The sequence below is a fragment of the Larimichthys crocea genome, chromosome XI, assembly GCF_000972845.2.
Source record: "Larimichthys crocea isolate SSNF chromosome XI, L_crocea_2.0, whole genome shotgun sequence".
Classification (NCBI taxonomy): domain Eukaryota; kingdom Metazoa; phylum Chordata; class Actinopteri; family Sciaenidae; genus Larimichthys; species Larimichthys crocea.
In genome coordinates, this window is record NC_040021.1 from 3,663,433 (window position 1) to 3,688,733 (window position 25,301).

Below are 25,301 nucleotides of genomic sequence, written 5' to 3' on the forward strand. Positions count from 1 at the left end.
TCTGTCATCAGCCAATCAGCGTCGACACGAGATGAGCACCTGTCGGATTCTGGCTGAAGGACTCTGTGAGTCAGCAGAGAGACGCTGAATGTTCATAAGTTCATTAAACACTGTTTGAGTGTCTGTAGTTCTTTAAGTTAAAAGTCTGGACAAGTTTAGGAGCGAGTGAAGCGTGTGGCGGAGGAGCTGGGTTCCTTCTTCCACCAAGCCGCTGAAGGCCTTCGGGGAGACGGCCACACTTCTATCCAGGGACCGGTGAGTACAGACAGAACCTCCATGAGAGGTTTCCAGTGTTTGGCACTGATTCAGCTGATGATGATTTTCAGAAATCAAATCAAATTTAAAAACTTTTAGAAATAAGCATATTTTAGCCATAATTGTAAAAAAACATAAAAAGAAGTAGTTAAATTTAAAATAAAAGCCTTCTTTGATATTTTATTTGGGTCCTGTTGAAATAAATATTTTCCTATTTTTGTGTTGAATCTGTGTTCGGATAAATTATCCATGTTGCTAATGGTGTAATTTAATATAAGTGGTTTAATTGTGATTTATGGTTGAAAGGAAGGTTGTTATTAAAGAGTATGCACCCTGGTAAGAATCATATTTTCAAGTGAGGTTCGTGGCTGTGAAGTGAAATGTTAAAAACTGCAGTTCCTCTTGTCGTCCACTTGAGGCTGGCTCCAGAAGTGAGTCAGTCTCCATAAGTCCCCATGTTTCACAGCAGAAATAAACATGTTTACAGCCTGGTACAAAAAACAGTTTTGGTCTCTGTAGCTAATTTCCCCGTTCATGAATTTATATACAACTCACCTGTTCAAATGGCTCCACGTTTTATACAGTCTTGTGACAGTGTAGTGTAGACGGTACAAACCCAGTTTGAAGAAGCCGACAGAGATCCGTGGCACAGAACCAAACTGCACTGCTGTGGACATTTTTAGATACTTTATATTAAGAATATTTTCTCTATGTGTCTGTATTTTTACGCCCAGCTGTGCTGTGATCATGCACCATCTTTGAAATATTTATGTTTGGTTTTCAGTCTGATCTCACAACTTTTTGATTAAAAGACAGCTCTGACACACATCTGGAGTCGAACACACACCTCCTCTAGCGCTCTGTCACCTTTGCCGATCATCAGCTTGTCTCGACTCCGGGCGCAATCACTCAACAACGGCACACTGAACACTCGCAGCCTCAGACCACAGCCAAGAAACACACACACACACCATAACATTTCAAAGAACCTGAACTCATACATGCCGTTGTTTTTCACGGTCATTGATCATGTGACGTGTACGGTTCGGATGGAGACGAGACTTTTCTAGTGGGAGAAGATTTTGGTGTTTGTTGATAAGTCAAAGGTTCAAACCTGTCTGACATTCACCGTAACTCCTCATGTGGACAGTCAACAGAGAGCTGAAGCAAAGTATCAGCTTTGTCGAGACCTGATGAAACTTTCAGCTGTTGAAGATTCTCGAGCAGCGTCGAAGTTATGTTTTATTCCTGATTGCAACAAGTTTTCTTCACATTTCTTCTTCTCTGTATCTACAAATCTACATTTAGATGCTTTGCAACTCTGTTGCTCACTTTGCTGTTCTGCTGGGAGACATTATGGCCAAGCATCATTGTGTTCCCACTATAATAAGGGTTTCCTCCTCGTCTTCGTCTTCTCTGAGGGTTTCAGGAGTGTTAGGAAGCCTCTCCACTCCTCCTCCTCCTCCTCCTCCTCCTCTCCTCTGCGGTAGGGAGGGCAGGCGGCTTTGCGATAACCTTGCCCTGTCATTGCGTTCTTAGAACAAATCTGCTCTTATCAGGATCTTGTAGCAGGCAGCAAATGCAATTTCCCCAGCTCCCCTGGCGGGCGCCTGCCTCAAATCCTCCACGGGCAATCTGCCTGTGTGATCTGACGTCTTTAAGAGGGACTTGAACCGCGGCGGCATTAGCCCATCTGACAACTGGCTCTCCTCTGACAAAGTGTCAGCCTCGCCCAGCGCGCTCCTTCACTCTTTCCCTTTCGTTTTCACACTGATTGCCTTCTATCTCTTTCGTCCTTTCTGTGTATTAGCATCTCTCTTTTTCTCTGTTGCTGTCTTTCTTTCTGTGCGTGCATGCCACTTGTCTGTTTTTAGGCCACAGATCACAGGAATGCATTAACAACTTCTCGTGTCTATCATGCCCCTTTCCCTCCTCTGTCTCTTTCTCTTTCCACCACATCGCAGGCCACTTCTCTGTTCCCATTTCTCCACATTACAGCAAATCTATTCAGACAGGCTGGCTGCAGAGGTGGAGGGGTGTATTGTGTGTGAGTCATCTGTCATGTCATGAGCCTTATACTTCATATAAACTACCTGTATACTTCATGCCGGGGCAACGAAGCGAAAACATGCTTCGACATCATATTTGTTCTCGATCGTAGCGATTTATTGGCTCGCCGGCCGCTGCACGAGCAAAGAGAGAAGCAAAATGCACATCCAGACGTTAGAGCTAATTGCTGGAGCTCTTTGTACGTTGTAAGGAAGTTAAACAGGGATCATATGAACCTAAAATCACACAACACAGCTGCAGCAAAAACAAAAAAAAACCCATCACACTTGACTTCAGTTTCAGCGCCTTGTTATTTCTGGTCTGACTTCACACTTATGCCGTGCTAAAATTAAATTCCGGCAGTAATAATTACAACGGAAAAAGGACGGAAATAATATAATGCGAACGAAGCTGCACAAATGAAACTCGTCACTAAAAATAAACATTTGACAGTTGTCACTTTGTTACAGTTTTCCCTCACAACTTGTTGATGATGCAAATGTGTAAAAACACCTGGTGAGTAGCAACAGCCTCAAACTTTCTGTCTGTTTAGCTGCCATCTCTGTGTTTAACAGTGTTTAGCTGCACTAGAATGAATGTAACACTGGCATGTCTTGCCTTTTAAAGCAAACAAAAGAAACAGAAAGATGAATATAGATGTATAGAAGATGTTGATTATTAAAAGAGCTGATCTTGTTGTGAACATAAAGAGTTATGAGATGTGTGTGGCGATGTCAGCTCTGCTAACATCCTCCTCTCTCCCTCACTTCCTCTGTGGAGTCTAGGGGGCAGTCCAGGACAGAGCTGGACCTCCTCCAGAATCCTGCACACTTCAGGACTTCAGTCTCCTCCGTAAGTGGACTTTAACCCTTTTTTTTGATAATGTTTAATAATTTTGATGATCGTATATTGGTCATTTATCCTTCATTAGAGGTACTCAATTACTGAATATCCTGTTTCTGACTATTTGTCAGACAAAACAAGCAATGTGAAACTCCACACCGATATTCAGAACACTATTTTTTTGACATTTTATTAAAATTATCTATTAAGGGGCGGTCGATAGCGTAGTGGGTTAAGCGGCCGCCCCGTGTGTGGAGGCTATAGTCCTCGCTGCAGCTGGCCCCGGTTCAAATCCCACATCGGACGGCTAATTTACTGCACCCCCTATCTATTAATAATCAATGTTTAAATGTTGCAACCCTACCTAATATTGGTAAATAAGTCATAAGACTTCACAATATCCTCATCAATGGGACTGTCTGCACTAACTTTATGGATATTTAGATATTTCACTGTAGGCTGGTGATGTAGCGCCACCAGCAGGAGAATATTTTGGAGTTAGACGATCACCAAATTGGCATTCGTCCTCTGGAGACCATGAACATCTGTTCCAAATATTCTTAAAGTTCTTCTAATAGTTGTTGAGATATTTCACCGTGGACCACAGTCGTAGATTCTCCGACCCATAGCACCATCCTGTCTGAGTATCAAAGGATTCCTTTCCCAGGACAGTAATGACTCTGTTTGGAAAGATGGCAGCAAAATGGGCATTATTACTCTAAATGTTGTACATACAGTACGTGTAAAACTCCGGTTTCTCCATTATATACCTTTCATGGAGGGGAAAAAACAGCCGATTAAGTTCACAGGAACAAAAGCAAACTCGTCATCTCTCAACTCTCTGGTCCTGGCAGTAACATCACTGCAGGAGTCTGACAGCAGCCAGATGAAAGCTGGTGTGACTAAGAGTCACATAACCCTCAGAGGAAGCATGCGGTCCTGCTGATGAGGTAACGTGGTGTACTCTGATATGGAACCAAGAGAGAAAACTGAAGAAATAAGAGTGAATATTTCATGCATGTGTGTCCAACTTTTCTCAAAATACTTTTTATATATATACAGTATAATTGGCTGTGCTGTAACTGAAGTAACTGATCATAGCTTCAGATAGATGCTGAGAAGAAAACACTTGTTCTGTGTGTGTGATCCAAGAAAAGAGGTCAAAATAAATGTAATTAATTCATTAGCACTTAAGGAAATGTTTTTCTCTTTCTCAAAACACTTCTAAAGCTCAGACATTATAGAATAGCACGTTGTATTTAGTGTCTTATTATCTTATTATCATTTTTACATTACTGTTTGAGCACAGATTGAGAATGAGAACAATTTAGAAACATTAAGTGTGTTTTAGACGTCTTAGTGGCAGATTTTTCAACATTTGACAGAGCTATTTACCCCAACTTCCAGTTCATGCGGCCCGCAGCTTCATTTTTGTAATGTATCATTTATGGCCTGCTGTTCCCTGAAATCCGGCTGATGGTGGTGGTGTGTCGTGGGTGTAGAGGCGGCTGAGCTCACAGCCCTGGGGGCCTCTACAGTGGAGGAAGTGCGACTGCTTCTCTGAACTGTCTGAGGTCTGTTTGTGAGGAAGTATCCAGTTGCGTTAGAGTGTGATACTTAAGCCCAGAGTGTTAAGTTTGCTAATTAGTTCCATGGGAGAGATTGTGTTGAATGCTGAGCTGAAATCAACGACAAAAAAGTGTTGTTTACATGTTGAAAGTTATTCTAAACTTTCACATATCACATGAAACTTTTTGGAAAAGGCTACATGTTCTACCAAAAGGTGTTGTAACAGTGAAAAAATGGGTTTCAAAGTGTTCACATGACATTATCGAGCTCTGTGTCTATCAGCCATTGCCATTGGCAGACATGAAAAGAGGTAAATTGTCTATTTCTGGCTCAATCAAACAATACAGAGTAATTGGAGAGCTCATTACTGGTTTAAATTAACTGCTATTCTTCTTAAACTTGGTGCAGTTTTAGAAGAGCATGTGCCTGTATGCTCTGTATGGAGCTAATTCAACAAATGCATAGAGCTAATTGGTACAGATGTGTGCTGATTGGCTGAAATGATTAAAAGCGTCTGGTCTCACGTCCCATTTCAGCTGCAGCCATGACAGAATGTGAACCTCCTGTCGTGAAACAAGCTGGTAATTGGGAGGAAAGAAAGAAATTATTAAAATTGGTTGAAAATCCAATCTGTGGTCGTGGCGTAACTTGACAGCATATGTTGACAGGTGTGCAGCGCTGTGACGTGCGCTCTGTTACGTGCCGTCTTCGTCGTGTTGTTTATCACAGATTCGCATAAGATTTCATGAGAGATGTGGAATCCTGTTGTTTGGTGCATTGAAGTGTGAACGCTGTCTGTGCAGCCAGTTTGTGTCTCTGTTACACACTCTACTGTAAAAATACACAATGCAAAGCCATGCTAAGTATCCTTAACAGGTGTTATAACATGGACCAGCTCTAGAAAAGTTAAGGGAACGTTACTGCACTCTATTCTGAAGTGACAAAAGAGAATTGTTGAAACAACTTTTAAAAAAATTACTTAAACTTGATGTGAATGTGTTAATCTAAACTCCAGTTATTTGTGTATTACCAATTTATTTTTTAAATTTAATTAATAATTTTTTAGTTGGTTAACAGGTCTCGTTTTTCGGTCTGGACCACATTGGTTGAGCTGTCCAACTACTAACTGACATTGCGATCCTTGCCGCTAGCATGGAGTAAAACAATAAATAATTCTTGATTTTATCAAGTTATTGTATCAAATTAAAAGCCCCAAACTGACAAATGTGACAAAAAAGAAATCCCCTTTTTCACCTGTGATCCCTCACCTGGTGATTTATGGAGTCATAAGAGAATCCCCCTCACCTTCCTGCCCTCTGTTCACAGCACTACTGGAATAATGAAGACATTAAACCAGTGCATTACTTTCACAAGCTGTTCTGCAAAGTCAACGATCAATTCACTCATAATTATGAAAGTTATTTTGGCCCCAGAGAGAACGAGAGGAAGTTTACCCATGCTGTCATTTTAATTGCATCCAGATTTACCTTTCACAATCTTAAAAAGCCCCACTGAGGACAGCAGAAGTTCATTTGTCTTTGGGTTTTTGTTCCCGAGCCTCCGCCACAGTTTGCCAGCAGACAGGATGTTGGCTGGGAAACGCAGCTTGACAACAGCTTTTTACTGACTTTAGCACTTTATGCTTGTAAGCTACCAGGTGCTTTTGTGGATTTAAATACAGCATATGCATCATTTGTCTATTTTAGAGATTGATTTTATGATGTCAGTATCATACGAGGCACACTAATTCAATTAATATTGAGGACTTTAAGAGGATAGTACAATGTAGAATTGTTATTATGGTTCTTATCTTTACTCGTCACGAGTTTATGTCTGTCTTCATGTTAATACAACTGAGAACAATTGCTGTTATGGGCATTTGTTTTTATTTTTAACAGTCGTCAGTGTAGTGTTTGACTCTCTGGAAGTAGTTTTTTCATTATGTGATTTCTGCATTAATTTGTAAAGTTTTCTTAATTAATCTCAAACACTGCTGCTGTGTTGGGGCAGAGTTTAAATTTTGAGAAAAAAATTCAATTTGGAAGGAAAAAAGTCAGAATTTTCTGAAAAAAAATTCAGAATTTGGAGGAAAAAAGGATAGTACAATGTAGAATTGTTATTATCATTCTTATCTTTACTCGTCATGTGTTTATGAACTGACTGTCTTCATGTTAATACAACTGAGAACACTGCAGACATTAATCTTAAAATCAGATAGCAGTGGGACGTTATTAAGAAAGCAATTTCCTCTCTTTGACTCTAAAAAAAACAATTAAAATATTCTTGAAATAGAAAGATTACACAAAAACTTAATCATCCACTTCTGAAACCCCCCAGTTGCTGTTCTTTTCCCCAAATACATGAGCTGGAAATGGCCGTAATTTGTATTTTTTTTACCTTTTTAAATTGGGCAGTGGGGTTAACTGGTATTAAGTAACTTTTTAATATGAATTTAAGGAATCATTTGGATGTCACCAAAAAGAATCACACGCTCACTGTTGTTTAAGGATTGATCTCTATAGATTTTTCTGTCTTATTAGTGTAATATCACATTTCTACAACCTTTTAAAGAAATACTTAACTTATACTTAATGTTTTGAAAGAGCCAAGGTAGCTGTTTTTCTCCACTTCAAGACTGTCAAAGCTAGGCTCTCATGAAGCTACTGTCTTGGCATAAAAACAAAGCTGGGTGCAACAATTAGTCCAGCCTGGCTCAAATCCTAAAAAAAACAACCTGTAAACATTTCTTGGCAGTGATATCCAGTCTCTGTGCTAAGCTCAGCTAATTTGACTGCTGGTCCTGGCTTCATAGCAATCTTCTCACCTAATTCTAATCAAGAAAGTGAATATGATGTTGAAAATGAAGAACCATTCATTAAACAAATGAACCATTCTCCATTCAGTACACAAGCATCATCTACTAATAGAGATGTAGACTGTGACAATGAGGAATATTAGGGTGTGTGCGGCTTCTTCTTCCAAAATACACAATGTAATAATGTGACAAAAATCACCAGGGTATTCAATGAGCAGCAGAATATATTAAAACATGGACAGAACAGTGAACAGACAGTACCCGTAGAGGACTGCCTTGTCAGCTGTGTTTACTGAAGCTCTTCTTCCTACGAACAAAAATCTAATGTTCCAAAATCTTAACTCAAATAACAAACCTGGATTTACAAAGATACTTCCGCTATGAAAACACACACACACACAGAAACACACACACACACTCGTGCCACTTCAATTAGATTCTATTGGATTTTATTAAATCTTCCTTTAGCTTTCACTTCACGGCAGCATCCATCAGAGGATTATTATTTATCTTGCTGTCAAGAACTGGCAGCTCGTGGAATCCCATTGAGACTGAGAGGAAAAGTGTGTCTGTGATTGTGTGTATATTGTAGAGGCACTCCTGTGTGAAGATGTACGCATTGTGTGTGTGTGTGTGTGTGTGTGTGTGTGTGTGTGTGTGTGTGTGTGTGCTCTCTTGTGTCAAAGTTTAAAGCCTATAAATGAGAAATCATATTCTGGCTAATTGCAGACATTAGCACAGATTCATGTGTAACTGTATTATGCAAATATAGTTAAAAATGCAAATGTTTTCATTCAGCTCTAATCGCTGATCTTTGATGTTTTATAGAACAGAAAAAAAGAGGATTACATTAAGAGTAATTATGGAAGAAGAATTGTATGTATGTATGTATGTATGTATGTATGTATGTAAAAAGTCCGAAATATGAGAAGGAAAAAAAAGTATGTATGTATGTATGTATGTATGTATGTATGTATGTATGTATGTATGTATGTATGTATGTATGTATGTATGTAAAAAGTCCGAAATATGAGAAGGAAAAAAATGTATGTATGTATGTATGTATGTATAAAGAAAGACAGATATGAAAGAAAAAAATGTATGTATGTATGTATGTATGTAAAAAGTCCGAAATATGAGAAGGAAAAAAAAGTATGTATGTATGTATGTATGTATGTATGTATGTATGTATGTAAAAAGTCCGAAATATGAGAAGGAAAAAAATGTATGTATGTATGTATGTATGTATGTATGTAAAAAGTCCGAAATATGAGAAGGAAAAAAATGTATGTATGTATGTAAAAAGTCCGAAATATGAGAAGGAAAAAAAAGTATGTATGTATGTATGTAAAAAGTCCGAAATATGAGAAGGAAAAAAATGTATGTATGAATGTATGAATGTATATAAGTATGTATATATGTATGTATGTATGTATGTATGTAAAAAGTCCGAAATATGAGAAGGAAAAAAATGTATGTATGTATGTATGTATGTAAAAAGTCCGAAATATGAGAAGGAAAAAAATGTATGTATGTATGTATGTATGTAAAAAGTCCGAAATATGAGAAGGAAAAAAATGTATGTATGTAAAAAGTCCGAAATATGAGAAGGAAAAAAAAGTGTGTGTATGTATGTATGTATGTATGTATGTATGTATGTAGTCCGAAATATGAGAAGGAAAAAAAAGTGCCAGAATTTGGAAGAAAAATGTCAGAATTCTGAGAACATTTTTTGAATTTTTTGTGGGGAAAAAAAAACAATTTTGAGGAAAAAAGTCAGAATTTGGAGGGGAAAAGTCCGAAATTTAAGAAAAAAAGTCATGATTTTGGGGAAAAAGCACACCAGAATTTGCAAGAAAAAATGTCAGAATTTTGAGAAAAGTCCGAATTTTGAGGGGAAAAAGTACCAGAATTTGCAAGAAAAAAGGCCAGAATTTTGAGGAAAAAAAGGCAAAAGTTGGAGGGAAAAGTCAGGATTTTGAAAGAAAAAAAGTCAGAATTTGGAGGAAAAAATATCAGAATTTGGAGGAGAAAAAAGGCAGAATTTGGAGGACAAAAGTCAGAATTTGGAGGGAAAAATATCAGAATTTGGAGGAGAAAAAAGGCAGAATTTGGAGGGAAAAAAGTCCGAAATATGAGAAAAAAATGTTGTGATTTTGAGGAAAAAATGTCAGAATTTTGAGATTTTTTTTTAAATTTGTTGTGATTTTTTTTTTTTTTTTTTTTAGGAAAAAAGTCATATTTTTGAGGAAAAAAGTCCAAATTTTTGAGAAAGAAATTTCGTGATTTTGAGGAATAAAAGGTCAGAATTTGGAGGGAAAAGTCAGGATTTTAAGAGAAAAAAGGCAGAATTTGGAGGACAAAAGTCAGAATTTGAGAGAAAAAAATGTCATCATTTTGAGGAAGAAAGTCGGAATTTGGAGGGAAAAAGTCCGAAATTTAAGAAAAAAAGTTAGGATTTTGAGAGAAAAAGTCAGGATTTTGGGGAAAAAGCACACCAGAATTTGCAAGAAAAAATGTCAGAATTTTGAGAAAAGTCAGAATTTTGAGGGGGAAAAAGTACCAGAATTCGTTAGAAAAAAGGCCAGCATTTTGAGAAAAAAAGGCAGAAGTTGGAGGGAAAAGTTAGGATTTTGAGGGAAAAAAATAAGAATTTTGTGTGGAAAAAAAAAATAATTTTGAGGAAAAACAATCAGAATTTTGAGGAAAAGGGGTCAGAATTTGCAGGGAAAAGTCAGGATTTTGAAAACAAAGGGCCAGAATTTGGAAGAAAAAATGTCAGAATTTGAAAAGCTGAAATTTTAAGAATAAAAGTCAGAATTTTGAGAAAACAACTTCTTTAATCTTTAACAATGCATTGTACTTTTTTATTCTTATTTGATCCATTTTAATGTCAAATAATTGTAGTGAAGGATAAAATCCTTGTACTGTGTGTAGTACTTTCCACCACAGACATTTCTCCTTCCTACAAGAACAACATGCAGAGCTGATTATTTCTCCCTACATAAAACATCCATAACAGGAAATAAAAGTCATCTAAGGAGACATTTTGATACTTTGAGGCATCAGATCATCCTCCTGGTGCGAGCTTTTTTCAGCATTTCTCAGGAAGTGGTTACACTGGGGATAGAGGCCCTAAAAACTGTGAAAACTTAAAGCACCAGTGCACCTGAGGAAAACAGCAAGAAAAAAACAACAGCTGAGTAATTTAGGTCACTTTTTTTCCTTTTTTCTTTTTTATTCGATTGTGCTCCTTCAAGACTTTTAGAAAATATAATTTCCTTCAAACCGCTGCTGGAATTCACTGTTAGATTTCTGTGATTTATGGATGATATATGAGTCCAGTTCCTGAGGTTCGAGTTAAGTTTTTACCTATGAAGATCAGCTCTCGGTGCAACTTTTTCTCTCTAAGTTGTCAATAAAGAATGAGATATTTTTCATGATGAGTATCCTGAAATGCCGTCGCTCAGCCCGTTGGCCTTTCCATATCTGATTTAATCAAGCCTTTAAATATGTACTAATTTGGACCTCCTGGACTCTCCTCTGGGATTCCTGCTAGACCCCGTATACTGTATGTAAATGTCTCAGCCTCCGGCACTGAGCTGATAAACAGGATCTGCCGGAGCAAATGAGCTGAATCCGTCAACTTACCATTACCTAAGGTTAACTGCTGAAACATTATACACCGGGGTCTCTTTTTCGTTCAATCAATTCCCTACATATAGACCTCCACAAGCCCCTCTGGGCTCAACACCAGGCCAGCGTGCACTCAGTCATAGCTGTTACACAAGACGCCTACACACACAAACACCAAGTAAAGGACTAACAAAGGCCAGATGTAAAGAAACAAAACTAAACATGCAGCACTTCTGCTCATAAAACAGTCGCCGTCTGCTGCTTTTGTCTCCCAGCGGCTGGCACGGGTCAGAAAGTAGTTTATCATGGTGTTGCCCTCCCGTACGGGTGTACGCATGTGCCACCCTCTTCAATACGGCTTGTCATAATGTAGCAGATAAAGTGCTGATATGGCTGTGGCTGACACTATTATACACCACCACCATCAGGGAGACAGATATAGATGGAGGGAAGGAGAAACTGAAAATGGATGGGTGGATGGATGGATGGATGAACTGGAGTGTGTGTGTGTGTGTGTGTGTGTGTGTGTATAAGCAATTTGGTATGGCAACTTTAGATGAACCCATAATTTGTCAGAGACTGAGTGAGTGCGAGAGAAAGGGCAATATGGATGGAAAGTGGTGGATTTGCTGGCAGCAGTCTCTTACTCAGCAGCACAGCCACAAAACATGATGAAAAATGCTGCTGTGTGTGTGTGTGTGTGTAGAGAGAGTGTGTACTTCAACAACCTGCCGTGAATAAAGGGCTCACAGAGAGGCAAGCCTGACACCTAGAGCTGGGTTATGTGTAGTGATCTCTCTCAGCTGTACTTGAATGAATGCAAATGTTTGATGCAAAATATGAATCTGATCAGATTTTTGTTGGACAGTTTGGACAAAGAGTCAGAGTTGGTGGAGACCAAGCTGTTGAATTTTGGATGCACCTTCTCATTTCGTGGTCTTTCTTTATTTGTATTTTCTACGACTGCTTCATACACTATTGGCATTCTCTCAGCTTTCAGCTTCATGATTTTCCAATAGTCTGGAAAGAGTTTCCATATATGCTGAGCACATTTTTCTGTCTGCAGTCCAACAACATCTCAGTTACATTTCGGTCGAGTGATCTTGGAGGTCAGTTCATCTGACGCGGCACTCCATCACTCTCCTCCTTGGAGGTGTATTTTTGGTTGCAGCTGAACTCTGAGCTGCCGTTAATTGGTGATATCTGAGGTTGGTAACTCTAACGAACTTGTCCTTTTAACTCATGACTCTTGGCAGTCCATCATTACATCTGGTTTAGATGTTGTTTAGTGTTAATCTACAATATATAAAGTAATAGAGGAAAGACTACTGTATATTCACCAGGTGTACACAAACACGGCTCCGTATCTGCTGGATGTGTAAATACAGGAGTGTTTGCTAACAACTTTGTAAGGTGCTAATATGTCAATATTGTGTTCACAGCTTGTTGCACAGTCTCTAGGTGGCAAAAAACTGAATGCAGCTTCAAATAGTTATTTTCTCTTTAAGGCAAAAAAAAAAAAATTCAAACTTGAACAGGCTGTCAGATTTACTCGTGTAAGCACTGAGGTATCATGAACCTGAAATCCCAGGCGGTCACCAATCTGGACAACTGTCTGTCTGTTTGCAGCCTTTTTAAAAATTCAATGAGCAGTGATAGCCGGGCGGAGCGAGACGAGCCGCTTTGCACCTGAAGAATCAAGTTCAAAGAATATAAACCCCCCAAATCATTTTCTGTGTAAACACGGTAACGTGATTAAATGTGATTGACATCATTGTTTTAATCAACTAAGAGCAAATAGTTTTTCTCAGCTGGTCTGTTGGGAGGTTTGACTATCAAACACTGAAATAAAGGGAGTGATGGAGTGAATTTTTAATCGATCGAAGCAACAGAGACACAATCTGGGCTGACATTTGTATTTCAAAACACTTTATTAACATGCTTTTGTACTTCATCAGCCTGTACGGTCGGTACTGAAAGGCCTCACCCAACACATACACTCTTAAACTTAATTATAATGCAGGAATGCACACATACACACACATACAGGAGTCAGATATTTAGACATTAAACCGTATAAAAGCTGTTATTAATGCTGAAAAACATTTAACCACAAATACACTCACACTGTAGACTTGCAGATTGTTGTTTCTTAGATGCAGAGCTGCTTTGTCGAGTTAAACTTGGTGAGCGAGTATCTGGGAAATTTGGCGTTAGAAGACGAAGCATTTTTCGATAAACGTGTTTTAGAGTTTAGAGGCGAGTTTGCAGCTGTTTGTAGCAAGAGCTTTAGACTCATCATGGCTACCTTCCCTTGTATGGTTGTAAACGTGACCTGTCATTGACAAAACAACTGAAACTACTAAAAAAAGTCAATTTCAGCAGTTTCGTGGCTAACTCTGAGGTTAAGTTTTTCCATAGATGCCACAAAATGGCATCTATCACGTGTAAACACTGCTTCACATGTGGCTGGAACCTCAGTACTTTTCAAATACTGATCAAACTGTGTCCAGAGCACCAGATTTCGAGTACCGGAAGTGAGAGCTGAATCACACATTTGCCTTTTTTATATATATTTGTTTTCTGTGTGTCAATTTGGAATTTAAAACAATGCATTTGAGAAATTTGGCGTTTTGTAGTAGAACATGCTTCTAGTCAAAAGGGAAGTATCTAAAAAAAAAAAAAAATGTAGCCAGCAAAACTCAGGTATAATATCGTAATATCTAAAACTTTCAAAGAAACCATGGCTGTTTGTTTCACTCGACCAATCTGCCTCCAAAAGCAGCTCTGCCCTGTTTGTTTCACTCGACCAATCTGCCTCCAAAAGCAGCTCTGCCTGTTTCTGTCAAATCTGCTACCCAACTACCAAATAAATAACTTCAAAATGAGGATTTTTTTTTTCTAATCTAATTTAGAAATTTTGGTAAAAACGACACCGTTCAGCTGAGTAGGTAATCCTGAGTTTTAGGGGGGAAAAAAAAACAGAAAAAACACCCGTTAGCCTGAAGCTCTTTTTGACCGTCAGTGCCGTAAATTTGACCTTTTCTTCCGTCCCTTGTATACTGGATATCAAGTATGTGTCTCTCTGACGATAAATAAAACCTAAACACCTTTAATATATTCAGACTTTTTAAAAAAAAATCAGTAACTTTAAACAAACTATTCCACACTTGAGAACAAGAAAAACGTCAAAACAAAGACTTCAAACGTATTCCTTTGGTGTAGCTGGTCTTGCTTCGGTATAATTAAAACTAAACCGTTTAGTTTGGCAACTATGTGACACTGGCATCAGACTTGAGGCATAGTCTCCAGTGTGTAAACAAAGATGAACGGACCGTTTGTCCGTGAAGCTCAAAGTGTTGGCAAAAAGGGCCCGAGGGCGGATGGTAAACTTGAACCAGGGTGGGTTAACATCAACATTTAGTCATTTAGCAGCCACCAGTGCAACTGTGGCACAGAGGGTGAGAGAGAGAGCAGCTGGTTTGATCCAAGTCTCAGTGAGAGCAAGGAGCTGTAATAAAATCGGTTTTGTTGGGGAGGAATAGGACTGGTTCCTTTGCTCGGTGAACTTGCCCCAGTCAGTCGTGTAAATGCTCTCACTCCCAACACACCAAGGACCTTGTCAAATCCAACAATGGCACCTGGTGCAAGCCATTTTGGAACGAGGCCTTCATTTTGTGGCAAGTTAAACTCAAATATACAAACTTTCATTCAGACAGTGCAACAAAAAAAAACATTTTTCCCCAAAGCTAAAATATGTAACCACCCAAATCTTCTTATCCAACAATTTTAGCAACTTTTTGTTTTGCAAAAAAAAACAGACTAAAGATAGAAGCCTACGCCACATGGAGTGAATACATTCATTAAAGTGCTCAAACAAAAGAGAGAGACAAACAGACCGAAGCGTGTGTGAAAAAACAGAAACACAAAGAAAAGCCACAGGAGTGTTAATGGACACGCATCAGATGCATTAACAGAGAGAGAGGCCTCTATCCTGAGATAGAAGCTTTCAAAAAGGCGTAGCAAAAGGTCAGTTATTAAGAATGAGCCAAAAAAGCTTAGCGATATACCTTCAAAAGGCCCAACTCATCGTCTGGTTTTATGGAAAAGGTTTTTAGTAGAGTCTGACGGAGGGGAGAAGAGGCAGAGTGAAAAGAGAGGTGAAGCGAAAAATAAAAAAAAGGGGGTCGAGCCGTCTCCAGATGGCAACTCTTTTGTTCCATCTCTCATAGAAAGCGGTTTGGTGGGAGCCGGAGTCGAAGAGCTGAGACATCATCGCATCACGGCCATCCAGGTAAAAAAGATTCAACTCGGTCCCCTGATGACGTCGGTGTATTAGAGGCGGGCGGAGACGGCTTTCTGCATGGGAAGTTTTCCTCCTAGACAAAGAGACAAATGTGATTTTTTTTTTTTTTTTTTAAAGGCCAGCAGAGAAACAAAAACACTATTTATTCCTGCTGGGTGTTTCGAGTCCAACTGACAGCTCGATTCTTACCGAGAGTGTCTTCCAATGAGTTCACCATCACCGCGTTGACCTTTAAAGTCCCCGGCTCGGCTCTGAAGAGAAAACACTGGAGGTTATTTTCAGCACAAAAACAAGCTGGATTTCCTGATGTTTTAACTGTGGATTATTCATTAAAATTACTCTTGAACTACTGAAGAGAGAATTTAAATAATAAAAAATAACATTAAAAAAATTATTTTACCTCCGCCCCTCAAGGATGGATGTCTCAAAACTCAAGTAAATAAAACCTAAACTATCTTAATAACGGTTAAATTCCACCGGGCAGGAATAAAACGCAGCTGCCAGATATAGGCATAGAGAACCCGGTCGATTTTCAAAATAGAACACCAAATTTCTGAACAAAACTTCACTACAATATACAAAGCACGTTTACATATTTAGAAGCATGCAAACTAGGAAAAATGACCAAATCTGAGCAAGTTAACGCGAGTTTGACGAGCGGAGCGAAGCAGCATCGCGGCCTCAACATGACTGAGACGTTCCCAGTGAGATTTCGCTGCTCCTTACTGTTTAGTTTACTTTTACATTTTGTCCTAGAATGTAAAGACTTTATGAAGGACAAGTTGTAAAGCCCTTGAAGGCAAATCTGTGATATTTGTGTTAATAAAACAGCTCAATCACAACAAAAAGCCAAAAAATAACTGAACAACTCAGCACAAATTTTAACCATGTCATTAAAGAGCGGGAAAAACAATTTACCTTCCAACTGATAACTCAATTATGAATCGAGCTGATCATTTACCTTAATTGTTCAGGTATGCAGAGGATGGTTCACCTTATTTATATTCTGTTTTTAACTTGTGTCTGTTTGTTTTTTCAGTCCGACGCAGGGACACGAGGACGATCAAACCCAACGTACCCTTTGATTTTCCGTACGGCTCCGAGTCTCAGCAAAGCTGCCAGAGCGTTCTTCTGGAGGTCAGACGACAACACCTCGGTGTATCTTAGTCTACCTGGATAACACACACACACACACACACACACACACACAGTCAGTACACTGTGCTGACGTAAAAACAGAAACGAATGAACGAAAAAAACAAACGAGGGAAACCTGCGAGAAGATGTTTGACGATGAACTTGCGGACAGCGGGAATGAACTGTTTCTCTGTCAGAGTGTCAGCGACCTCCTCACACAGGAACCTGCAGATCACCTGAAAACACACACACACACACACACACACACACACACTCAGCTGTTAAGAGTAATAATGTGTTAGCAGCACCCTCTAGAGGACACTTCCAGTTTAATACTTACAAATTTTAAAACCACCAAGCTGTTTGCATGTACTTCAACTTGTGTACACAGTATGTGATTATGTATTACTACCTCGCCATGACCATGTACAGATGTAAATAAATAAAGTGGGTACAGAAAACGGAGACGCGTGGTGCTTTAATATGTGGAGACGTCAGTGGTGTGTTTTTGACTGTAAATGTGAAGTAAAGCATCAGGTTGGTAAGGGTTGACTGCTTCTGTGCGTCTCCCTCACCTGGTATCCTTGTAAGAAAGGATCGAGCATGCTGGTGAGGAAGGCCAGCGTTCTTTGTCCTCTTTCCGTTACCAGAACCTCTTGTTGGGTAACCTGCAAAGCTCTGGTCTTCACCAGCAGATAACAGGCCTCCTCAAAGTCCTACAAGAAACACAGATTAAACATGAAACCCACACTGCATGTCTACAATAGATTATTTACTACAGGGACAAAAGTATTGAAATAAATGTTGCTCCTCACCTGCACTGTAGCTCCAGGACAGAGGATGAACTCATTGGAGAACATGTTTCTGAGGAAGCTGAAGCTGTTGAAGACCTCCTCTGGAAATCACAAAAGAAATATCACTAAGAGAACGATGTGGAATTTATTCTGGAGGTAAAAGTAAGATTTATTCAAGCACCAAGTTAAATAAATAAAATTAAAATAAATTCTTGACCGTGTCGTAGCACAAAGTATAAAACAGTTTCAAGAAGCAGAGAGCAGCACGTTTAAAAACAGCTTGGTCAGTCTCACGTTTCTGGTTGGAGGAGGCAGCGTGGATGGCCGAGGCCAGCAGGGCCGGTCGGATGAAGACGTGCAGCGCCTGGTTCCTGTACGAGGCGCAGGAGAGGACGACGACTGCCTGGCTCAAGAGCTCCTCTTCTGGAGTGACGGCGCCGTGAGGCTCGCCTGTTCCAGCTTCAAGACAAAGTTCAAAAAGTTCTTTAAAAGACTTTCTGTGCACAGCGTAACTGTTTCCAAGCATGTTGTACTTTAGCAGTCTGATCACAGGATATTCGCACTGATTGTACTAGACTGTGTAACAGATGCCTTAAATCTAATTTGGCTCTGTGGGATTGCACAAATGTAACAAAATACACAAATCAAGTCAAGAAATACAAACTTTGTTCCACTGCCAGCTGGACTCGTCCCTCACAGATCCTCACCAGACCTCGATGCAGGGAAAGACTGGAGGACACCACCTCTGATGGAGTCATGACCCCTGAAGGAGACAAACAGTCTTGTTAGTCAGCACATAATGAACCAGCAGTACACTTAAGGATGAGTCCTGGACTCGTACTGTACCAGGCCAGTTGAGGAAGGCTCCGTACTCCCGGGAAACGTCCCTGAGCCACACAGCCTGTGCAGTCAGCTCATCCAGTGCTATTCCCCGTTCCTGCCCCGCCGTCTGGTTCTGGTGGTGGTTCTGGAGCAACAGGGAGGCCAGAAGGACCCACGGCTTTAGGACCATGTTCTCCTCCTGGGCTCGCACCAGCCTGTAAGCTGTGTCGTTCACAAAGTTTTGGATCTCCTCGCTGGGTTTTCCGGGGATGTGTCTGCGAACGGAAAGCTTACAGTAAGTCCACGATTCACAAACAAAAAGTTGAAATAGTAACACATTTTTTAAAAACCAGCTCAACAAGGATGAGGAGCAGGAAATATAGAAATATTTCACTTCACAGGTCTATTGGATTTCCTCTTCCAAAGAAGATTACAGAAAAACCTATTAGTGCTGCTACACGCTGTATCAAGTTTTCGAGTAACAAATCGTGTTAACAAGACAGACATGGGATCAGTACAAAATGAGTCACACACATACGGTAATGTTGATATTTTGTACCTTGGTACCAGGTTGAACTGGCAGCGGTTCACTCTGCCCTGGGCTAAACTCCTAACAGACACAGGCTGGCCAAAGTACACGTGGATACTTCCGTAATCTTCACTGAGGACCTTTCTGGCTTTAAACAGACCCTACGAAAAACACATGTTGTGATCACGTCTCAGCACGGACATGGACATTCTGCAAAATATGACTTGTGATTTTAAGGTTTTTAAAGGTTCTGCACAGAGTGAGATGTTTGAATGACTCACTGAAGTGGACTCTTTCGGTTTAGGTACTCCCAGCATCTCTCTGGCGTAAAGCGCCTCCTCCAAGATCCTCTCGTAGCTGATGCTGACCGGAACCACGCTAACGTCATACACCTCCCCTTTAAAGAACGGATCCATGACTATGTTCAACAGACCTGGAGGAGGAGTGGGAGGCGAGGATGACAGGCAGGAAAAACGTTATCGTATGAACTAGGTGACAGAAGTGGAAATAAAATGAGGAAAGTGTTGAAATATGCTGATATTTAGACTTTGTGTCTAAACCTTTTTGTTTTAACTACAGCATTTTATAGATTTATATTTATGATTCCTAACTTGAAGTACGTCTTTCTTTTTATTCCTCCTTACTATGTTCATTGTGAGCGTTACACACCCAAAATACCACCAGGCCAATTCCTGATTTTCTTCTTTTAATAAACTACAACAAAGCACAGGATGCGGTCTGAGTCTCAAACATCTGACTGCAGATGTTTGACAGGTGATTTCTGGATTAAGAATTTTGTTTTCTAGGAGAGTTTTCAGTTGCTTGACTTACCTAACTTTGGTGTCAGAGACTTGGCTGTTCGGCTTCTTGTCCCCTCTAGGAAAAATTCAACTGGTGCAAATCCGTTCTGAAGAGAAAAGCAAAAATAATGTCTTTCAATATTATTTCTATCTACAAAATACAGAAATAACATCAGACAAGTTGTATGGACTGTTCTACAGATTTAAGAATAAACAGCGTCCTCACCTTCAGCATGGTCTTGACGTACTCTGAGAAGACAGACCAGTACAGTTTGTCTCCACCAAACGACCTCCTGATGAAGAACGCTCCAGACATCCGCAGCATTTCCCCAACAAACTTCATCCCCATGAAGTCTGCAGAGACACACAAGCTGTAGGTCTACGTGCAAATAGTGATGCTGAGCGCTATAATGAGAGTTTCATGTATTCTGCCCCTAATCTGACTCAATAAAACATCCAAAAACTGAACATTATGAGCTACTCTTCAACGCTTACCCATGCCGGCAGCGATGACAGGCAGAGCCAGGTCGTAGGTGTACAGGATGTACGACATCAGCAGGAAGTCCATGTAACTCCGGTGACTGGGTAAGAGGACTACCGGATGCTCCTGGATGGCCTGTTGGAGCTGACAACAAAAGCACAGATCTGATTAGTTGTGAGTCTGGATACTGTTTCAGAAGTCTGTAAGCCAGCGTGTGTTCTCACCCTCTGGATGCCCTCCTCGTTGACGCAGATGCTCCTGAACAAGGTTTTAAAGACCTTGCTGAGCGTGAAGGCGAAGAAGCGAACGGTGCTGAGCTGCAGAGAGTGAGCCATCTCCTCCAGGATGGCCAACGCATCCTCGCGGACGTCATCGGTTGCTCTGCCCGTCTCTTTGGAAACCTTCACAACACAAAATAAACCGTCAGCCCATCCAATAGAAACAACAAAACAATAAAAAAAGTGATTGAATCTGGTAAATTTATTGATGTCAAACTATAACATAACACTACTTTTCTACATTATGATCTATTTTCTACTGTAACCTGTTTTTTTAGGCACAGAGCACAAAAAAATTAAATTCCACGAATAAAATCTTGTAACTTGGGAACAACACATGCAGTCTGAAAACTCTATAAGTAAAGAATAATGGTGTCAGAGGAGTGAAAATCCTCAGAAAGATCCTCTTGAATCAACCTTGAAACAAAGTCCCACGGCACTGAGAGCTTATGAAAAAGACCTTGAACCCAGGCCCCGAGGTGCTGCAGGCTTACGAAAAGCCCTGAATAAAGATCCCTTGGCACAAAAGAGGCGATGTCACACCACAAGCTTTAAGCCAAACTTTCTGTGGCACCACATGGGTGGCAGTTTCATTTGCTCTCAGCTCTTCTGTGAGTTTTTAGTATTTTTCGCGCTTTTTTTTTTTTTAGGCACCGATCTCCGTCTGTTTGTGTGCAAACATGGACCCATTCAGAAAAAGCCACAGCTCTCGTTTTGCGCTGCTGAAGTGAGGAGGAGGAGATGGGGATGCAAAGCTGAGCGGAAAAGACAGTACAAACCATGTCTGTTATCACGGGGAATGCAAGATCTCTCCCCGGTAAGATGCCGTTAACCAGGCCACTCAGCCACCCCTATTTAGTAGCCAATGGACTGACAGAAAATGCTAAAACATGTGTATGTAATCAACCTATGGGCATAGATATGACTCAAAACAACAGACTCTACTTTTATCTTAGAATATAATAATTTTCTTATCTCAATATTATGACTTGTAGTTTGTACAGTATAAAATAGTTTCTCTGTAAGCTGATAAATTAAGTCAACTCCACAGAGAGACAAAGTTTGCACTGTACATATTTTTGCATTCTGTATGAGGGTTGATGCAGGAGTATTCATGTTTTGGATTAAACAGTAAAATCTCTGAATCACAAAAAGACTAGAACAAGTTACAAAACCACGACTTATCTAAGTGTCAACAGGTAAAACCAGAATGACAACCTGCTGTCGGTCGACTTTTACCTCACCTGACTGATGACGTAGCGCAGCTGATTGGACTGCAGCACCATGCTCTTCAGCGTGTTGGCTTTGCAGGGCGTCATGCCTTTGTAAAGAACAGGAGTGTAACACCTGAGGGCGTATCTCAGGTCGCTGGAGTTCCTCCTCTCCTCCAAAATGTCCTCAAAGTCATCTCTTTTCTTCAGCATAGGGTCCCTATGCTGAAGAAACATCACACGATATATATTAGAATCAGACATATTTATCACATTATCAAGCAGTGACTGAAGCCATGACTGGATGGGATATATTCTACACTTTTATTTAAAAAAAAGGTAAGAGAGTGCAATGTCCTGCTTTTCAATCAGATACTCACACTACACATTTTACTACAGCAAAAGCCTGACGAGTGAGAGCAAATATTGACGTATGCTTTAGGGCAACCCGTCTGCAACCACTGCTGTCAACATTTGTTGACTCCAGACAACCTGACTCCTGCAGAAAATTGTACAGCTCTGCTCATTTTAAAAACATATTCTACATATTATGTAAGATAAGACAGACTTTAACGTCCGTGTAAAGTAAGAATAAATGTGTTATTATTGAATGATTAAAAATATCGACAAGTTCATGAAATTAAGAGTCAAAATCAGGTAAAAATGAATACTCAGCTTGTGTCAGAAGAGTTCAGAAAATGACACGACTAACTTTGAAACACTCTGAGCGAGGTGAATTCATCTCTATCTGCTCTGCTCAGGGTGGCCTCAGCGTGTCATCGAGCCACCCTTTAAGCACCGCCCACTAAATCCTGAGACTGAAAACTGGTGAAAAACTGTTTGAACCTCTAACTCCACATTTCAGTAACATATCGTTCAAAGTCTTTTCACATATTTTCAGCAATCTATTTTCAGAAATCTCAGAAGTGCCTTTACATGGACTTTAATGATCCTACACCAGGGAAAATCACTTGTCAACGCAGCGTTTATGCACAAAGCGGATACGAAATTACTCATAAATAATAAATACATAGATAAAAGTCATGAAGTCATGCTGCCGTTAAAGAATCCTTCTTACATGGTGGGAGTAGTGTGTTGCCAAAGTGCTATCTTCTAGACTTTTCACTTAAAGTTTGTTATTTTGTTGTTGTTGTTTTTTTAAATCTGTATTTATATTTTCATTCCAATTACTTGACATGTGCAATATTATTTATATTATTGACACTTTTACCTTTAGTACTCGTTTTGCACTTGTCTGTACACGTGTTTGTTTTTTTGTATATTGTATAGGCAGAAGGATTCTTCTGTCTGTGCGTTGTGTTTTTTTTTCATTTCTGTAGTGTATATCACATTTTTAGCTGCTGCTACAGGTGAATTTCCCCGTTGTGGGTAAGTATAATCTAATCTAATCTTATGCAAACAGACACATTCCTTACCTGTGAAAACATACCTAGTCCAAGCACCTTTAAAACTGAGGTTAGGCACAATTCCTAACTGCCTTTTAAGTGTTTTTAAGTAAAGCACAGTGAGTTTACTTGTAGTTTTAAAGGTTTAACTTGCACCTCTGCAGGATATATTAGGAAAGAAGTAGCAGCACACAGTGATATGTGGAGGTGCAGTGTTGCAGAGCATTTAAATTGTAGCAAACACAGAAACACATGCAACAACAGTATCATCATTAGAACAAAATGTCCGGGCAGCTGCACTGAGTGCACACTGAACTGTGAACAGTCTCTGGTTGTAGCAGCAGTAACAAATGACTTTTTATCTGCATGAATCCCAAAGAGCAGCACGCTTTAAGGCTGTGATTTCAGGGTTCACCTGTTTGAATGACATGTCACACCGGGCTGCAGCAGCTAAGAGAGGTTAGCTCTGAGAGTACATACCGAGTAAACAGCCTCGGACGCCATTCTGTGTCACACTTCACACTTCACACACATGCAGCATCCAGCGAGGAAGGTGCACGCCTGTCTGCACGGTCCTCCTTCCCGGTGCGACACTTTGTGAGTTGGTAGCAGCTCCAGGTGAACTTCTCATGGGCGTGTGAGCAGCTGGCGTTTCCGTGCTAAGTTCCGGGACTACTAGTGATGGGAAGTTCGTTTCTTTTTAGGGAGTCGGATCATTTGACTCAGCTCACCAAGAAGAGCCGGTTTTGTGGAATTTTCCGACTCCAGTTTATGAATTTTTGGTTTAAATATGAGTACTGGGAACAATCTTCAACAAACATTATTTTTTACTGCAAGACAAATGACTATAACGAATAGGCCCAGTAAATCTGCATTTCGATGGTTTTATGACTTAAGTCTCCTCTTGTTATGGAATTTTCTCTCCTTAGGTTACACGAGGTCATGTGTGGGCCTTGAGGTCCTCAGCAGTATTAGTTGTTTGGCTTTGGTTGAGAACAGTAGGTGCCAGACTATCTGAACACTGTGGTGGCCAGGGTCGAAGAGACCTGTTACTGCCTTCCTAGTCATAATAGATAGCTTGCCGTTGACGTTCCAATCTGCGTAAACAGACATCTGTGTCTCCAGACTAGAATATGCTGACAATAACACCTCCATGGGTAAAGACATTCTCTTTGACTAATTCTGGGCGTGTAGTATTTGTGGTGTTATCTTGGGGTTTAAAGTCGATCCACCGGGATGAGTTGGGCAGAATGTGAGACCGACTCAGGCACTTCTGATGAACTTTGAGAGTGTCTCTAATTTTCCTTGATCAAGTGTCAATAAATAATACAGCATAAGACATCAGAGGCTCCTGAACACTTTCATCCTTCCTCACCTCTTCATTGACCTTTGACTTCAGCAATCTCACCTCTTACGTTATATATTAAACAATTAAAGGTATTAGGCTGCCAAAAACAACACCTCTCAGGCCATTTAAAACTGCTGTCAGGCACTCCGTTTCACTTCATACGTAAGTAGCAGAGGTCACAATATGCCAGCGGAGTGAAAATGGTTGGTTTTATTTATTAGACAGACAGACATACCATCTTTATTGTCCCGCACAGATTTTTTTTTCAAAAGCCAATGCATATACAATAACCACACCAGGCTATACAGAATATACATAACATTTCACACCTGTCACAACACAGGCTATTTGTTATAGTCTTTAACCCTGGCCACCACAGTGTTGAGATAGACTGGCACCTACTGTTCTCAACCAAAGCCAAACAACTAATACTGCTGAGGACCTCAAGGCCCACACGTGACCTCGTGAAACCGAAGGATAGAAAATTCCATAACAAGAGGAGACTTGAATTTCTTTTAATGAAACTTGCGAAATGAAAATGAAATCTTAATCATAAAACCATCGAAATGCTGATTTACTGGGCCTATTCGTTACAGTCATTTGTCTTGCAGTAAACAGAAAAGAAAAGAATGTGTAAGATTGTTTTTAGTAATCATATTTAAACCAAAAATCCACGTTTATGCGAAGGGGAGTCGGAAAATTCCACAACACCGGCTCCCATCGTTCACTTAAAAGAGTCGGTTCAAAGAGTCGGCACGTTCAGGACGACACATCACTGGCGACTACTACAGCCGGGAAAGGACAAACCTGTGCCGTGCTATCCCACGTGTGTGTGTCATTCATGCTAGACTTCTGTTCACTGAATTAGGATTAAGATGAACTCGAAGACAAACGGAGAAGAAGACGGAGACTCCGTGTTTCTCGAACACGTCCTGGATAAACTCTACGACTTTGGTGAGTGCGAGTTAGAGCTAGGCTAGGCTAAGCTAAGCTAAGCTAAGCTAAGTCTGCTAGCTCACTTT

The 25,301-nt window shown here is 40.1% G+C and overlaps 2 protein-coding genes and 1 long non-coding RNA gene across 9 annotated transcripts in view; 2 read left to right on the plus strand and 1 right to left on the minus strand.

Moving 5' to 3' along the window:
- Nucleotides 1–16,645, plus strand: LOC113746839 (uncharacterized). Of its 6 annotated transcripts, none has more exons than XR_003463166.1 (4): nt 1–255; nt 2,775–2,820; nt 3,085–3,156; nt 16,513–16,645. It is a non-coding gene; the product is annotated as an uncharacterized LOC113746839 (long non-coding RNA). The 6 variants fall into 6 exon arrangements; XR_003463163.1 differs by having other exon boundaries at nt 3,090–3,156; XR_003463165.1 differs by lacking the exon at nt 16,513–16,645 and adding an exon at nt 6,043–6,563 and having other exon boundaries at nt 3,090–3,156.
- On the minus strand, nt 14,195–25,199 carry gnpat (glyceronephosphate O-acyltransferase). Of its 2 annotated transcripts, none has more exons than XM_019268744.2 (18): nt 25,087–25,199; nt 23,412–23,603; nt 21,559–21,750; nt 20,261–20,437; nt 20,051–20,180; nt 19,782–19,909; nt 19,587–19,662; nt 19,037–19,188; nt 18,786–18,916; nt 18,251–18,501; nt 18,069–18,167; nt 17,699–17,863; nt 17,426–17,505; nt 17,186–17,326; nt 16,747–16,846; nt 16,552–16,645; nt 15,663–15,724; nt 14,195–15,546 (listed from the first exon to the last, which is right to left on the minus strand). In XM_019268744.2, the coding sequence occupies exons 2-18, from the start codon at nt 23,433–23,435 to the stop codon at nt 15,503–15,505; spliced, it is 2,046 nt and encodes a 681-aa protein (XP_019124289.2). In that variant the 5' UTR covers nt 23,436–23,603; nt 25,087–25,199; the 3' UTR covers nt 14,195–15,502. The 2 variants fall into 2 exon arrangements, with proteins under 2 accessions (XP_019124289.2, XP_027139792.1); XM_027283991.1 differs by having other exon boundaries at nt 23,412–23,606; nt 25,087–25,188.
- Nucleotides 25,041–25,301, plus strand: part of fsaf1 (40S small subunit processome assembly factor 1) — a 3,923-nt gene continuing 3,662 nt past the window's right edge. Inside the window, exon 1 of the mRNA XM_010747669.3 lies at nt 25,041–25,233. Coding sequence (XP_010745971.3) covers nt 25,155–25,233 — 79 coding nt within the window. The 5' untranslated portion in view covers nt 25,041–25,154. The remainder of the gene's footprint in view (nt 25,234–25,301) is intronic.

What these genes read in the sequence shown, in the direction of transcription:
- gnpat (XM_019268744.2), bottom strand. Translation starts at nt 23,435, where the DNA reads ATGGCGTCCGAGGCTGTTTACTCG. An exon ending in TGTCATCGCTGCCGGCATGG is followed by an intron (nt 19,910 to 20,050) that starts GTAAGCGTTGAA and finishes GTGTCTCTGCAG; the next exon opens with ACTTCATGGGGATGAAGTTT. An exon ending in AACCGAAAGAGTCCACTTCA is followed by an intron (nt 18,917 to 19,036) that starts GTGAGTCATTCA and finishes TGTTTTTCGTAG; the next exon opens with GGTCTGTTTAAAGCCAGAAA.